The sequence below is a fragment of the Oncorhynchus mykiss genome, chromosome 17 (assembly GCF_057628025.1).
Source record: "Oncorhynchus mykiss isolate SJ-2025 chromosome 17, ASM5762802v1, whole genome shotgun sequence".
Lineage (NCBI taxonomy): Eukaryota > Metazoa > Chordata > Actinopteri > Salmoniformes > Salmonidae > Oncorhynchus > Oncorhynchus mykiss.
The window spans coordinates 44,908,616-44,925,784 of NC_143038.1; the positions used below are offsets into that span (position 1 = coordinate 44,908,616).

Consider the following 17,169-nt stretch of genomic DNA (forward strand, 5'->3'; position numbering starts at 1 on the left):
CTTTCTTTTTGCTTATTTGAGCTCTTCTTGCCATAATATGGACTTGGTCTTTTACCAAATAGGGCAATTTTTTAAAATGTTTATTTAACCTTTATTTAACTATGCAAGTCAGTTAGGAACGGATTCTTATTTACAATGACGGCCTACCCCGGCCATACCCTAACCCGGACGACGCTAGGCCAATTGTGCGCCACCCTATCTTCTGTATACCACCCCTACCTTGTCACAACACAACTAATTGGCTCAAGAATGAAAGAATTTCCACAAATTAACTTTTAACAAGGCACACCTGTTAATTTAAATGGATTCCAGGTGACTACCTCATGGAGCTGGTTGAGAGAATGCCAAGGGTTTGCAAAGCTGTCGTCAAGAAGAATCTCAAATATAAAATATATTTTGATTTGTTTAACATAGTTTTGATGTCTTCACTATTATTCTACAATATAGAAAATAGTAAAAAATAAAGAAAAACCCTTGAATGAGTAGGTGTGTCCAAACTTTTGACTGGTACTGTATGTATACTGTAGCTAAGAAAGTAATACTAAATGTAGTAAGCTGTTAGCAGCAAATGTGCCTCACCCTAATAATTCTGTCTTTTTCCCCCTCTTAATTTCATCTACTGTTCTGACTTGGTGGTGTACATGTAGCCTATAACTTGTTTTAGATAAATATAATCATTGAATATTGTAAGCGCTTTCATTGTCTGCTTATATGGCCCCTTCATTTATCCGACGGTTCTGACTTGGTGTACAGGGAGAACACTGTAAGAATGGCCCATGTTCTGAATTCTGTCGCTGTACATTTCAAAAGTGCTGAAGAAATCTCAATTGTCCGTAGATAATTTTTTTAAAGGCAGTAAAGGAGGCTGAATTAGCTGTTTTGCTGTCAGACAAGGCTCTGCTGATAGCCAGGTGTACAGTAGCAGTGGTAAAGTGTTGGGACTGCTGTTGGGACTCTGCTGTTGGGACAGTTTTATGTAGACCCTAACAGTTTGTGGGCACCGTTTGTTACCGTTACAGTGCAATTAATGTATTGTTTAGTGTTGTGCTGTGTAGTGGCTTTGCTGGCATTTTATGCCCCACTAAGATATACATGCTAAAATCGCCTCTGGTTATTTCATAGTTTTGATGACTTCACTATTATTCTACAATGTAGAAAATAGTCAAAATAAAGAAAAACCCTTGAATGAGTAGGTGTGTCCAAACTTTTGACTGTTACTGTATCTCTTATTCCAATGTAAAGGGTTTGGTATAGAGGCAAATATTTCATCAACGCACGAGGTCTTCGCGCCATTGGCTGCTGCTGATGAGGGCGGGTAGAGCGTGCGAACCCCAGCTCCGGACTGTGAGGGAGCGAGAAAAGTGAGACAAAAAAAGGAAAACGAGGGAATTGCTCTGGACTCTCAAGCATCCGAACAAATCTGTCCTCCCAGTACTGCAGTTTCTGCCCAGTTTGAGCCATCCAATCTGCCTGTGTTACAGCTAAACTAAACACGACACTGACTATCTTTTCGTGGGACCTGGCATGCGCCACGGGACGCTACGTAAACTTTGTGCAGCAGTGGAGGCTATCTGACAACGGACTGGAGTGACAGAGTGAATATACAGTTTGCCTATTAATTTACTAACTCGCAGTAGACGTGGAGGAAGAACGGGGAGACGGGTGGATTATTATGCAACAAGTGGAAAGGTGAGTGAGGACTTGGAAGGTTGCCAGGTGAGGTCGTTGAGGTCCGTTGTGAGCTCGGATGCTGCGGCTGAGAGGTTCGGGACATGCATTACGCACCGTTCTTACTCACTTAATAAAAGTGCTACCGTTTCTATGGTGCATGCTTATTTGGTTTACTCATGTCTGCTCTAGCCTGGTGGTGCTTAAACACAGAAATATATGCCTATGTCAATCAATCAACCACAAATCACCAGTCTCCCTGAGGCAAAAGCACTTGAACAAGACCAGACAACTGATTTGCTGTTGTCAAATGATTGAAATTGTACATTTTTTATTTCATATATATTTTTTAATTCAAATTTATTTGGATCCCATTAGCTTTTGCCGAGGCAGCAACTATTCTTCCTGGTGTGCAAAATGCTGGCTAATTGTTTTGAAATCAGGTTTTTGATACAGTCAGACTACACTGTCAAACCAAGTGTTGAGGATCTGAAAACATAACTAAAAACCTGTCTGTAACACTTTTTGAACGCATCAAGGCATTTAGAATGTAAATGAAAACACATAAGTGTTTAGATTGCTATAACACTTTTAAACACACTCATATATTTATTCAGCACAAGGTGGTTAGGTTAAACACTAAACACTGGGGGTGTTGTTTTAACACTGTAGGGTGTAAAGCCGTAAAGGCAAGTTTCTAATGATTAAATGCACTCTAAACGGGATGATGGGAAATTAAACACTGGTGTTTAAAATCTGAACACTTGGGAGATAAAAGTATTTTCCTGGTTGGAAACTGACTGGAAAAAGCTGACTATCATGTTTAATCTTGCATTCTAAACGAATGTGTTTAAGATGAGAACACTTATTGGCAAATCTAAGTGCCTAAAGTTGAAGTTTTAAACACTGACGTTTAGGTTATAAACGTGTCACATGCTTCATGGTTTTACAGTGTAGGCTACTTCTATTGCTTCACAGTCTCAGACACACTCAAATTGTAGCCTTCGGGGTAAGCATATCTCATTACCTCAGCATCCAGCATCAGAATGCTGAAATCACCTGGTTCATTAGACTTTATAATCCGAAGAAGAAAAAAGCTGAGTTTGAAACACAGAGAGAGTAAGTGAATAGGTTTTATGCACCTGGCCTGAACTCTTAGAGAATAACCTTCTAAAAGCAGGCATTGGGTCATAGGTCATTCCACAAAATTAGTCCCTTTGATATTTTCAATGTAGACTCAGCGAAATTATGTTGCCACGAGCAGCACTGTAGGTATTGAGATGAGCGAAATGCAAGACTTCGCTCTCACACACAGTATCTGCGTATGTGCACGGGTTCGCTTCACACTGTTACAGTGTGGTAGCCAGAGAACCAAAACAGTGGCGAAGTTGAGCCTTGCGCTTTAACGCTACTAGTTGTTGCGGAAATTGACCCACTATGCTGTATACTTTCTGCATCAACGTCATATCGCAGAGTCTACCTTTGAGTAGAAAATGTACACCAATATTGGATTTTAAAAGCCTGTTATATTAAATCAAATCAAATCAACGTTTATTTGTCACGTGTGCCGAATTCAACAGGTGTAGGTAGACCTTACAGTGAAATGCTTACTTACAGGCTCTAACCAATGGTGTGGAAAAAAAATGCAAATAGTCCGGGTAACCATTTGGTTACCTGTTCAGGAGTATTATGGTTTGGGAGTAAAAACTGTTGAGAAGCCTTTTTGTCCTAGACTTGGCACTCCGGTACCGCTTGCCATGCGGTAGTAGAGAGAACAGACTATGACTGGGGTGGCTGGGGTCTTTGACAATATTTAGGGCCTTCCTCTAACACCGGCTGGTGTAGAGGTCCTGGATGGCAGGCAGCTTTGCCCCAGTGATGTACTGGGCCGTATGCACTACCCTCTGAAGTGCCTTGCGGTCAGAGGCCGAGCAATTGCCGTACCAGGCAGTGATGCAACCGGTCAGGATGCTCTCAGTGTTGCAGCTATAGAACCTTTTGAGGATCTCAGGACCCATGCCAAATCTATTTAGTTTCCTGAGGGGGAATAAGCTTTGTCGTGCCCTCTTCACAACTGTCTTGGTGTGTTTGGACCAATCTAGTTTGTTGTTGATGTCTTGGTTACGTTGAGGGATAGGTTGTTATTCTGGCACCACCCGGTCAGGTCTCTGACCTCCTCCCTATAGGCTGTCTTGTCGTTGTCGGTGATCAGGCCTACCACTGTTGTGTCGTCAGCAAACTTAATGATAGTGTTGGAGTCGTGCATTGCCATGCAGTCGCGGGTGAACAGGGAGTAGATGAGGGGACTGAGCACACACCCCTGGGGAGTTCCAGTGTTGAGGATCAGCGTGGCAGATGTGTTGCTACCTACCCTCATCACCTGTTGGCGGCCTGTTAGGAAGTCCAGGATCCAGTTGCAGAGGGAGGTGTTTAGTCCCAGGATCCTTAGCTTGGTGATGAGCTTTGAGGGTACTATGGTGTAGAACGCTGCGCTGTAGTCAATGAACAGCATTCTCACATAGGTGTTCCTTTTGTATAGGTGGGAAAGGGCAGTGTGGAGTGCAATAGAGATTGCATCATCTGTGTATCTGTTTGGGCGGTATGCAAATTGGAGTGGGTCTAGGGTTTCTGGGGTAATGGTGTTGATGTGAGCCATTACCAGCCTTTCAAAGCACTTCATGGCTACGGACGTCAGTGCTACGGGTCTGTAGTCATTTAGGCAGGTTACCTTTGTGTTCTTGGGCACAGGGACTATGGTGGTCTGCTTGAAGCATGTTGGTATTACAGACTCAATCAGGGACATGTTTGCCTGTTTGATGGTTCGTCGCAGGGCATAGCGGGATTTCTTGTAAGCTTCCGGGTTAGAGTCCCGCAACTTGAAAGCGGCTGCTCTACCCTTTAGCGGTATGGGGTATGTACGTACAGTCACTGTGGGGACGACGTCCTCAATGCACTTATTGATAAAGCCAGTGACTGAAGTGGTGTATTCCTCAATATCATCGTAAGAATCCCGGAACATGTTCCAGTCTGTGATAGCAAAGCAGTCCTGTAGTTTAGCATCTGCTTCATCTGACCATTTTTTTATAGACCGAGTCACTGATGCTTCCTGCTTTAGTTTTTGCTTGTAAGCAGGAATCAGGAGGATAGAGTTGTGGTCGGATTTACCAAATGGAGGGCGAGGGACGTGTACGTGTCTCTGTGTGTGGAGTACAGGTCATCTAGATGTTTTTTCCCTCTGGTTGGTAGAACTGATTTAAGTTTCCCTGCATTAAAGTCTCCGGCCACTAGGAGCGCCGCCTCTGGGTGAATGGTTTCCTGTTTGCTTATTTCCTTATACAGCTGACTGAATGCAGTCTTAGTGCCAGCATCTGTCTGTGGTGGTAAATTAACAGCCACGAAAAGTATAGCTGAGAACTCACTAGGCAAGTAGTGTGGCCTGCAGTTTATCGCAATATACTCTACTTCAGGCGAGCAAAATCTAGAGACTTCCTTAGATTTTGTGCACCAGCTGTTGTTTAAAAATATGCTCTATCCTGACGGTGCAGCGTGTATCCCGCTGTCACGTCCTGACCTTAGTTCCTTTTGTATGTCTCTATTTTAGTTTGGTCAGACCGTGAGTTGGGGTGAGCATTCTATGTTTTTGTTCTAGGTTTTGTATTTCTGGTTTTGGCCTGGTATGGTTCCCAATCAGAGGCAGCTGTCAATTGTTGTCTCTGGTTGAGAACCATACTTAGGTAGACTATTTTCCCACTATGAGGTGTGGGTAGTTATTTTCTGGTTAGTGTTTGTTGCACCTGTCAGAACTGTTCATTTATCGTTTTGTGGTTTTTGTTTGTGTATTCATTCTTGATTCAAAGTATTATGGATACGTACCACACTGCACTTTGGTCCTCCTTTCCTTCCACCAACGAAAATCGTTACACCACCACCAAAAAAGGACCAAGCAGCGTGGTAACCAGGAGCAGAGGGTTCTGGACTCCTGGACTTGGGAGGAGATACTGGAAGGCAAGGGACCCTGGGCACAGGCTGGGGAATATCGTCGCCCCAAAGGAAGATCTGGAGGCAGCGAGAGCTGAGCGGCGGCGATATGAGGTAAGGCAGCACAACAGGCACGAGAGGCAGCCCCCAATTTTTTTGGTGGGAGGGCACACGGGGAGATTGGCGGAGTCAGGCGATAGACCTGAGCCAACTCCCCGTGCTTACCGGAAGAAGCGCAGTACTGGTCAGGGACTGTGTTATGCGGTCAAGCGCACGGTGTCGCCAGTATGCGCTCATAGCCTGGTGCGCTATAGGCCAGCCCCCCGCAAGTGCCATGCGAGAGTGGGCATCCAGCCAGGATGTATTGTGCCGGCTCAGCGTGTTTGGTCTCCGGTACGCCGTTTCGGCCCAGGGTATCCTGCGCCGGCGTTGCGTGCTGTGTCTCCGGGGCGCTGGGAGGGTGCGCAGGCATAGGGCGAATGTGGGCATTGAGCCCAAGGGAGAGGTGCGAGTGGTATGCACTAGATCTTCAGTGCTCACCCACAGCCCGGTTCAACCTGTGCCTGCACTCTGGAGGGTTCGGGCTAAAGTGGTCATCCAGCCTGGAGGAGTGGTGCCAAGGCTGCGCACCAGAGCTCCAGTGCTCCCCCACAGCCGGTCTATCCGGTGCCTCCTCCACTCAACAGACCTCCTGTAGGTCTCCCCAGCCTGGTGGGTCCTGTGGCAGCCCCACGCACCAGGCTGTCTCTCCGTCTCCTCCCTCCAGGTTCTCCCTCCTGTCCGGAGATGCCAGAGTTTCCCTCCTGTCCGGAGCTGCCAGAGCCGCCCTCCTGTCCGGAGCTGCCAGAGGCGCCCTCCTGTCCGGAGATGCCAGAGTCTCCCTCCTGTCTGGAGCTGCCAGAGCCGCCCTCCTGTCGGGAGCTGCCAGAGCTGCCCGTCAGTCGGGAGCTGCCAGAGCCAGAGTTTTTGTTTTAGGTTGTGTATTTCTGGTTTTGGCCTGGTATGGTTCCCAATCAGAGGCAGCTGTCAATCGTTGTCTCTAATTGAGAACCATACTTTTTCCCACTATGAGTTGTGGGTAGTTATTTTCTGGTTAGCGTTTGTTGCACCTGTCAGAACTGTTCGTTTATCGTTTTTGTTTGTGTATTCATTTTTGATTCAAAGTATTATGGATACGTACCACGCTGCACTTTGGTCCTCCTCTCCTTCCACCAACGGAAGTCGCTACACCCGCTAGCTGAATATCCATGTCGTCATTCAGCCACAATTCCGTGAAGCATAGTATATTACCGTTTTTGATGTCCCATTGGTAGGATATTCGTGATCTTACCTCGTCTAGTTTATTGTCTAATGATTGCACGTTGGCGAGTAATATTGACGGTAACGGCAGCATTCCTAGTTGTCTTCTGCGGGTCTGGACGAGGCATCCGGCTCTTCGTCCTCTGCGTCGCTTCCTTTTGCGAATAATTGGGATGTCTGACCTGTTGGGTGTTTGGAGAATGTCGTGTAAGTCCTGCTTGCTGCTGTTGTTGTTGTTGTTGAAGAAATCTCAAATCAAATCAATCAAATCAAATCAAATCAAATGTTATTTGTCACATACACATGGTTAGCAGATGTTAATGCGAGTGTAGCGAAATGCTTGTGCTTCTAGTTCCGACAATGCAGTAATAACCAGCAAGTAATCTAGCTAACAATTCCAAAACTACTACTTTATAGACACAAGTGTAAGGGGATAAAGAATATGTACATAAAGATATATGAATGAGTGATGGTACAGAGCGGCATAGGCAAGATACAGTAGATGGTATTGAGTACAGTATATACATATGAGATGAGTATGTAAACAAAGTGGCCTAGTTAAAGTGGCTAGTGATACATGTATTACATAAAGATGCAGTAGATGATATAGAGTACAGTATATACGTATACAAATGAGATGAATAATGTAGGGTATGTAAACATTATATTAGGTAGCATTGTTTAAAGTGGCTAGTGATGTATTTTACATCATTTCCCATCAATTCCCATTATTAAAGTGGCTGGAGTTGAGTCAGTGTGTTGGCAGCAGCCACTCAATGTTAGTGTGTAGGTGTGTAGGTGTGTGTAGGTGTAGGTGTCCTTCGTCTAATCCGAGGTGAGTGATCACTGTCCTGATATCCAGAAGCTCTTTTCTTCCGTAAGATATGGTTGCAGAAACATTATGTACAAAATCATTTACAAATAAACGGCAGCCATCTCCTCCGGCGCCATTTCCAGTTGCCCTTTAATATAGATCACATGGACAATTCAATTCATCCGTTTTTTATATGAATAAAGACATGCTAAAGGGCCGAAATTCAGAATTTCTGCCCCTCTGTGCACTCTCTGTGACTTCTCTGACGATTTGAACCCACTTAACCCCAACATTTCTTCAAGTTTCATTGTAAAGCCCTAGGTATTTTGTTGCTTTGACGAAGTCATTTCGAAGTTATTTATTTAATGTGATTCAAACTGTCCCTCATTTTAGGGTCACCCCTTTTACTTGAACTGAACTATTGTTTTAATTTGGTGAGACTGTTCCTTTTTAAAAACATAACAAAACGAAGAAACATTGAATCTCTAATAGTCAAATCATCATAGTGTAAAAGCAGGTGAGCGAGCTGGTTCTACTCTTTTTGGCAATTTTCTGGTGTTTTTTGGTGGAAAACTAAATGGGTCGAGCATAACACGTCAACCCTGTTACCATGTATAGACAGGCTAGAAATGTTTACTAAACTATTACATTTTTTGGGGGTGAAGTTTGCGTTCAATTGCCCATCCCTGTTGCATAAAACCAGCTTTGAATGTTAAAATTAAGTTAATTTCGTGGAACGACCCTCCTGTTAATTTAAAAGAACAGGATGTCTTTGATCAAGTATCAGCCTATGTTCTTTCTACATTTGTATCGTATTCTGTGGCATACAGTTACTGTAAATATAGAGTAGGTGCGGTGTTTGACTCAGGTGATGACATAAGCGTTGACTTTGTCTGCTTGGCGACATTAGATATTTCACACTTTGTGTAAAAGTCTTAAAAAGAAGATGTTTCACACTCTGAAGAGCTGGGCCCTTTACGTGTCTACCCATGTTGGGAACTGGTGCCACTGGTGTTTATTTCAAGAGGTTTATTTCCAAAGGTCCATCAAAATGTTATTTTGAAATAAATTGTAGCCATTTGATATCAGGCTGGGGACAATGCAGCAGGCCCACTCCACCCTATTTAAGTAATAGTAGGGGAAACTACAGCCAAGCCTATATGCTGGCAGTTAGTTGTTCTCAGGTGGTCTCATTTTCCCCATGCTATTCTCTTTGATGTGCTGGAATGGAACAGTGCAGGAATCTTAGCTGTTGTAGCTTAAACTCCAAACTATCTGCAATATCCATGTACTGTATGTCGTGACTGAAATTGTTGTCAGGATTTTGCAGGAAGTTTGGAGTATATCAGAAACAGCTAGGATTCCTACGCTGTTTCATTCCACCACATCAAAGAGACTAGCATGGGGGAAATGTGATGAGTCAGAAAGCACCAGTTAGTTACCACCACCACCCTGCCCCTGGCAGCGGTTTAACAATGTCAGAGGAAGCCTCAGCATCAGCCACCACATCCCACCCCACACCTGCCTGCCCGGGTTGAGCCACACTGGCCCATCTGAGAACAACTCTGCCAACATCCTGTTGTTTCCCCTGCTATTATCTGTCACTGGCATGCTACCATGACAAATATGACAACCAGATCCCAATGAGACAACTTTAATTTGCTGTGCAAAGCCCCTCCTCTCCCTCTGTTTTTTCCCCTCATCTATTTTTCTTTCTTTCTCACTCTCTTTCTCCCTGCTATGTTCTCTATTTTCCTCTGTCTGTCTGTCTGTCTGTCTGTCTGTCTGTCTGTCTGTCTGCCTGTCTGTCTGTCTGTCTGTCTGTCTGTCTGTCTGTCTGTCTGTCTGTCTCATTCCATCCCTTTCTGTGAGCTGTTATGAATTAAGCGGTCATCTGTATCAATGGTTTCAATCATATGTTCCATTCCCTGGGAAACTTCTGTCTGTGGGTTTCTGCCTTTTGCTGTTTTTTTTTAACCTCCCAGTGCCACAGCAACTGAGACTGCATAGTCCCTCCTTCTCTGAATTGTCTTTATTTCCTCCTCACCTTCTCTCAATAATCACTTTCCTGACTCTCCCTTCCTCTCAGACTTTACTTTCACCCCTCTATCCTTCTTTTTCATCCATTCATTCTGCTACTCCTCATCCATGGTTTGTTTGCTGCTCATGGCGTGCCACTTTCCTGGGCTGTGTTGTGTAGAGACCTGGACGGTTACCAAGTGTGTCATCTGTGGAAGGGAAGACTGCTGTTGGTTACTGTCTGTTTGCTGTGTTAGTCCATGTTGGTGTTGTCAGGGAGCTGATTCTCTATTGTCTTCAGAGAGTTTCAGAATAGAAATGAAGTAAAGCTGAGGTAGTGTAAGGTATTTATAAAGGTTGGGGAGGTCTAGACATACGGTAGTATAGAAATGATCTGACTCTTGTGTGGGTTTAGTGTTAGATAGCTGACTCTTAAGTGGTCATTAATGTCTCATGGAAAATGAACAGGACAAAGGCTATAATCTAGACAGGAAAGAGTCTCTTTGTATGTTTGCCTCGGCTTCTCTCTCCTTTCTCTGTGTCTATGTGGCGAAAGTGAGCCAGGTGAAGATGCACCAGAGGCAGGGAAACTTGCAGAGCTTAAAGAAACCTAAACATTTCTTACAGTGAAAATTCTTCATGTTTGGAGACAAGTTCATGAGGTCCCTGACATTTCATCTGCTACATCTTGTAATCCCCAGGGGCATGTTGGGAGCTTGTGCAAACAGGGTTATGGACTTCTCAAAGACAATTGATCAAAATGGAGTCTCTTTGTTTAGTTTGGCTGATAAGAGACCGTGGACATGACCGAGCTTGATGCTGTAGTGCGTTCCCTGATAGTCGGAACTAAGAAACTGATACATTTCCGACTTGGTAATTCGTTGAACGCGACACGTGTTTAACTACAACCAGTTAGCAAGTCGGACATTTCAGAGTTCCGATATGCACTTTAATGGGGCATTACCATAGAGGTCACTGACTGGGTTGTCTGTCCTTTTCTTGACTTCAGGCATGTACTGTAGGACTATACAGTAGAGTTCCTCTTTAACGTGACTCCCATTATAAAATCGAACAAATGCTGTGTTACCCAGTGTACAGTACACTGTACAGAACACTTAGGCCTACACGACATCTCACCGGTGAGTAAAATAGTGTGATAATTGACTATGACATTTTCCCCCCCTGTCCCCCTCCCCTCTGTCCCCCTCTGTCCCTGTGTTGATGTCCCGCCAAGGGAACCTTGCTGTTACACAACAGTCCTCTCTGTCACTCCAGGCGAATGGCATCTCTCACCAACTGTAACACTGCCATTTCACAGCTGCTCTCTTGGGAGAAAGTACAGTGTGTGTTCACTGTCTCCTTACTTTCCTTCCATCTCTTCCTTTCTCCCTTAGCTACTCTTTCCCTTTCTTGTTCATTTCTTTCTATCTCTCACTCAGACCCTCTCATTCTCTTTCACCTGCCCCTCTCTGTCTCTCTCTCTCTCTCTCTCTCTCTCTCTCTCTCTCTCTCTCTCTCTCTCTCTCTCTCTCTCTCTCTCTCTCTCTCTCTCTCTCTCTCACACACACACACACCCCCCGCCTCTCCATCAATGACTATGTAAGGAACACAGCTCAATCAGTCAGTGGTCAATTAGGTCACCCCAGGGCAGCAGTGTCATTGTTACCAAAGGGATGACCTTATGACCTCAGTGCTATGCTTCATACCCCAGGTGGGTTACAGTGGGTGTGGTCATACACAGGTGTGAAAGCTGCTCCCGGAATGTGCTAATGCTGCGTTCATAACCATGTGGGAAGGTGGTAATTACCAGTTGTGAAGTCATAAATACCAGTTGGATGCATTCACATGCTTTGAACTCATTTAGAAATGCAGGTTAGCTAATGGCCAACAATCTGCATCAAACATAAACTAAAAGTACAGCTATCATGCTTGTAAATAAATTATAGTTCTTAAAAAAACATATGAATCGGCCTACAAGAACCCGTCGGATGTCGCATTGAGTTTTTGCTGGGGAAAAAGCCAAACGCAATGAAATTCCGTTTCTGTGGAATTTGCGATTTTGGTTGTTTTGGATACTTTAAATCCTTTACTTTATTGTAATATAACAATATTGTATGATTACTTAAGGAAAATGGTTCATTTCCAAGTTTTTTTACATTAGCTAGCATGCCCAATGTGAACACTCTATCTCAAACTTCCCAGAGTGTCACAGCTGACTTGGTCCATTCAAGATAGCCTAACATGCTACAGATGAATGGAATCAGCTGATTTAGACACAGAATAATTAGCTAGCTAGTTAGTAATGTAGTAGTATAAAGTTGTAATTTACAATCAATGTAATGTAGTTATCAATACAAGTGGGTCAGATTTTCATTTTGTCTACAAGTAGCCGTAAGCCAGAGAAAAAGCCAAATGTTCATTAAAGAGGTCCGTACTTTCTTCCGGTGTTGCTTGATCAGTGGGTAGGGCTATTAGCTGGCCAAAATGACATGAAAAGTGATCCAAATATATTAACAGTATTGCAGTATCCTAAAACTTGTTGTAATCTTGCTATCATTTTGAGCCGCATTCAGCTGCCATTTTGAGCCGCATTCAATTTCTTGCTAGCCCTGGCCAATCACCTTTACTCCCCTCAAGATGTAAAAGTATTGGATAGGTGTAGATTAATTATCTACCAACACAGGTACAACAATCCACTGCTTTTAATATTTGAGGGGGTGTGAATGAGTGCCCAGGTAAGAAGGGGTGCAATTGGGATTGGGTTCCTGTCATCGTAGCACACGTACGCCATCTTCCCATTTTCTAGTTGTAATCAGCTGACAGCTGACTTTTCCGAAAAATAGCGGCATTGCTTGTTGTTTGATTTACATAGTTAGTTGTCATTACTTTGAGCAAAGCTGCCAGTATGCGCTGAATTACCGGTAATCAAGGATTATTTTACAATCGTCTGTCACCTCTTCATGAGTGGAGAGATGAGAAAGCATCTTCACTGACGAGCAAGGTATGTTACGCTAGTTAATTAGCTAGCTAGTTAGTTACTGTAAGTACACAATGCATTACCTAGACTTTATAAACTATCAGGCATCTACTTTGTATTTGTTTAAGGTAAGCTACCTGCATCTACTTTGTATTTGTTTAAGGTAAGCTATGGCCAATGTTGTTGGAGTGAATACAACTGAAGACAGGTTTGAAGACATGCTGGTATAGCTAACATTAGCCTAAATGTTTTACTCACTATTTTCAGTGCCATGGTATTTTTCATCCCTATATCCCACATAACAAGTTAGCTAGCTAACAAGTTCATATTAATTCATTGAAAGCGAGATACAGATTAGAGACACACAAAGGTTTGAACAGGAATAGAGCCACTTTGTTTTAAAACAGCTGTCTCCATGACAATTTACTTTAACTATACCCCCCCAGGGTAAGATGGTGAAGGGAAGGAACCGGCTCATGGTTCTGGTGGCCAGAGCTGGATCTGAGGTGGCTGTCACCATTGAGCATTCAGCTAAGGTAAGAATTATGACCTGGTAGTTTTTGTCTGGATGTTTTAGAGATCTCTTTGTTTGTATGTTTCTCATAGAGAGTCAAATTCATTATTATCAATATGAATTAAATCCTTCTTTCACATTGCCATCCGGGCCTTCAACAAAACCAGGTATCAGTCAACACACAAAACTACTCAGTCACTGGCTTTTTCACACTAAAACTATACTATTTTCCTTGCCTCTCCACAGTTATATTTGTGTTTTGTGTGATTGTGAGTATTTGTATTGTTTTTACTTTTCCTAAATGACAAATGAATCTAATCTCTCAGCAGATGAGATTGTCTCCATGACCAGGAGAAACATGGGCAACTCGTTCCAGTACCCATTCCTGCAAGCTGAATTTAAATGATCATTATTTTTGCCATCTTTCATGCCTTCCAGTGTTCTATATAGCCAAATCAAACAGATCTTTCTTTACTGTTTTTATTTTTAATAATTTGTTGTTGACTGTTCTTACATGTTCTGTTTGAGCTGCTTTTGAATGAAAAGTTGTATTAAAAACATTATTGGCATTGTTGAATTCGATTTTCATAATAGCAAGCTACGACTGATGGTTTGGTTAGCTAAACTACTGTAGCAAGTCTGTTTCAAGGCAACTACTAATTTGCTAGCTAATTTATTGGTTATTGTTGAATACAGTTCTACTGTCAAATAACCATTTCTAGTGGCAAATGTGTTAAATTATAGCCATGGTACAGTATAAAAGGGATAATCAACTCAGGGCTCTATGCATTCTCTGGAAAATAATGTAACTCCATTGAAGGTCAGTTCCACTCCACTAGGGCGTCTTGGAAACACCTTCCATGTCGTTCATTATTTTTCATAGAACTCATTGATTATTGATTATCTCTTACGTATAATAATTTGATTATTTAATGCAAATAATACCAGCAGTTACTGTTTTAAAAATAATAAGTATAGTGACAATCTCTTTTGAAACAATCAAGCTGAGTGTTGTTGTTTTTCTCTCATTCGTCTCAATGGAATTAGAAATAAACTTAAAGGAATCTTTCATTGCCATTTTCTCAGTTTTAACATTTTGGCTGAAGTCAACTTTAAAAGCTCATAACTCGGGTTCTGATAAAGCTATCTCAGTGATTTAAAAAAAATCTGGATTTGGGACAGTTGGTAGTTTTCAGAGATATAAAGAATTAAAAGTTTAGCGTTTTCCTAAGCCGCCACACATATTAATTGATAGCTTATTATAAATAATGTTTTGTTACATTTAACTGCAGAAAATGCTGTTATCGAGGTCATTTCTTTAGTAGGTGACGTCAGGGGCCAGTTGTGGGAGAAGTCGGAGTTCAGAGATGATTGAGGATTTTTCCACTAGTAGTTACAAGTTGGAAGGGCGTTCAAGTGGATTTTTCCCAGTTGTATGTGGTAAATACCACCTTTCCACTTCATTGTGAATGTAGCATAAGTATGGACTCTTATGGGGGTGTCCTTGGATCACACCATGTGGTAATAAATGATGGTGTTAAAAAGCTTTTAATAGCTATGTTACATTGATGAATACCAGAAGGACAGGTGCTGTCTCAGAAGGTAAAAAAATGTGAGCGAGAGAGTCAGAAAGGATGGAGAGCCAAAGGAAGAGAGAAGCTGGCATATACATTTTTATTATTATTATCTTTTTACTTGTTATATTGTATTTACTTTGCCACCATGGCCTTTTTTGCCTTTACCTCCCTTATCTCACCTAATTTTCTCACATTGTATATAGACTTATTTTTCTACTGTTATTTATTTACTTATTTTTCTACTGTTTTTCTACTTATTGACTGTGTTTGTTTTACTCCATGTGTACCTCTGTGTTGTTGTACCTGTCGAACTGCTTTGCTTTATCTTGGCCAGGTTGCAATTGTAAATGAGAACTTGTTCTCAACTTGCCTACCTGGTTAAATAAAGGTAAAATAAAACACTTTTAAAAAACTAAGAGGGGAGAGAGAAGACAAGAGAGACCACGTGAATGCACTTTGTAGGATGTTTACCATGCTACAACTGATCATATAGTTTTCAACTGGTGTTGTTTTTATATCTAACTGTCATCGACATATACTGTTTCAGTTGTAAATTTAAGATCTTAAAAACATGTGGTCCGACTCTCACAATCTGGTTTCCTTAACTCTACCTACATGTACATATTACCTCAATTACCTTGACTAACTGGTGCTCCCTTCACATTGACTATGTACCGGTACCCCCTGTATATAGCCTCGCTATTTTTATTTTACTGCTGCTGTTTAATTTTTTGTAACCTTTTATTTTCTATTTTTACTTATCTATTTTTTACTTAACACTTTTTTTCTTCTTAACTTCTTAAAGCATTGTTGGTTAAGGGCTTGTAAGTAAGCATTTCACTGTTGTATTTGGCGCATGTGACAAATACAATTTGATTTGATTTAATTTGACCATAAAATAACTGTAACTTTATGGATTCCACATAAAATGTAAAAAATAACATGAAATGTAAGAGGGTGGATTTGGTTTCTGTTATTGCGCAATTGTGAGTAATTCCATTTTATAGGTGAGGAACCTATATAGAGGATCTCGATTTGTCTAGGGTTTTAGAGGAGAAAGGGACACTACATTTGGAATTAAATATGTATGTCGGTTGCTTACGAGAAAAGTTCAGGAAATGGCGGTTATGTGGTTTTTAAATTATTCAAGGGAAACAAACATTTCAGACTCATGAGTTTCTGCCTTCAGACAATTATCTAAAAGGGTTGTTTTTTTAATCTGCTCCCCTATCCTATGAAAAATAAATATATTATGGACTTTTTAATGAACTGTGCACTGACACGTAACAATAATAATAATAATAATTATATAATATGTGCCATTTAGCAGATGCTTTTATCCAAAGCGACTTAGTTACCTAAAGGATCTAAGATTGTGTATGTTTCTAAATTTGTCCTGCTGTCGATTGTTGAGATACAAGAAGTTCAGCACGAGTTCTGCATACCAGTACCAGGACAAACATTTACCCCTTCACAAACAGAGTGAGCTTTGTGTTAGATCCTCAAATCGCAACTCTAAATAAATTCGACCCTTGCTGAAGGCAGGTGTGCTTGTCTGTGTTTAGTGACTGATAGCATGAGTCGGACATTGACTCATTCATCCCAACCACAAGCCGCGGGCTGTATATGTGTGTGTGTACCCAATATGTATGTGTGCGTGCATGTGTGTATGTGTGTTGTGTATGTGCATGCGTGTGTGTGTGTCTTTATGGACATATTGTAGACTACACAAAGTAATGCAGTGTCAGCTTCTAAAGGTCTCCAGTCTAATGTAGTTGTTAGTGAGTCTGGCAGTTTATTTGCGTGTTAATTGGTGAGTCCCAACATGACCTCTTTCATGTGTGAGAACAGCTTGACATTGTCTGCTCTATGGGCTAGGGTTAGTTCATTAGTGTGACATGCTATGCTACTGTAAATGCTTACAGATGCTGGGATTTTGATTCACTTTACAGACCAATACATATACTCTGTCCTCTCTGCCTCTGTTACTCTGTCATACCTACATATAAACATACAGTCGAAGTCGGAATTTTACGTACACCTTAGCCAAATACATTTAAACTCAGTTTTTCAAAAATCCTGACATTTAATCCTCGTAAAAATTCCCTGTCATAGGTCAGTTAGGATCACCACTTTATTTTAAGAATGTGAAATGTCAGAATAATAGTAGAGAGAATTATTTCTTTCAGCTTTTATTTCTTTCATCACATTCCCAGTGGGTCAGAAGTTTACATACACTTAATTCGTATTTGGTAGCATTGCCTTTAAATTGTTTAACTTGGGTCAAACACTTCGGTTAGCCTTCCACAAGCTTCCCACAATA

At 41.9% G+C, this 17,169-nt stretch overlaps 1 protein-coding gene across 7 annotated transcripts in view; it reads left to right on the top strand.

Moving 5' to 3' along the window:
* The first annotated feature begins 1,167 nt into the window (after window positions 1–1,167).
* Window positions 1,168–17,169, top strand: part of LOC110493231 (uncharacterized) — a 121,357-nt gene continuing 105,355 nt past the window's right edge. For 6 of the 7 annotated variants that reach the window (XR_016487963.1, XM_090205702.1, XM_090205704.1 and 3 more), the window contains exons 1-2: window positions 1,347–1,689; window positions 5,526–5,760. Coding sequence is in view for 5 of the 7 variants with exons in the window: in XM_090205702.1 (XP_090061828.1) it covers window positions 1,673–1,689; window positions 5,526–5,760 (252 nt within the window). In the remaining 2 variants the exon portion in view is untranslated. Of the gene's footprint in view, window positions 1,690–5,525; window positions 5,761–17,169 lie in introns of all 7 variants that reach the window. The other variant, XM_090205706.1, reaches the window with a different exon arrangement.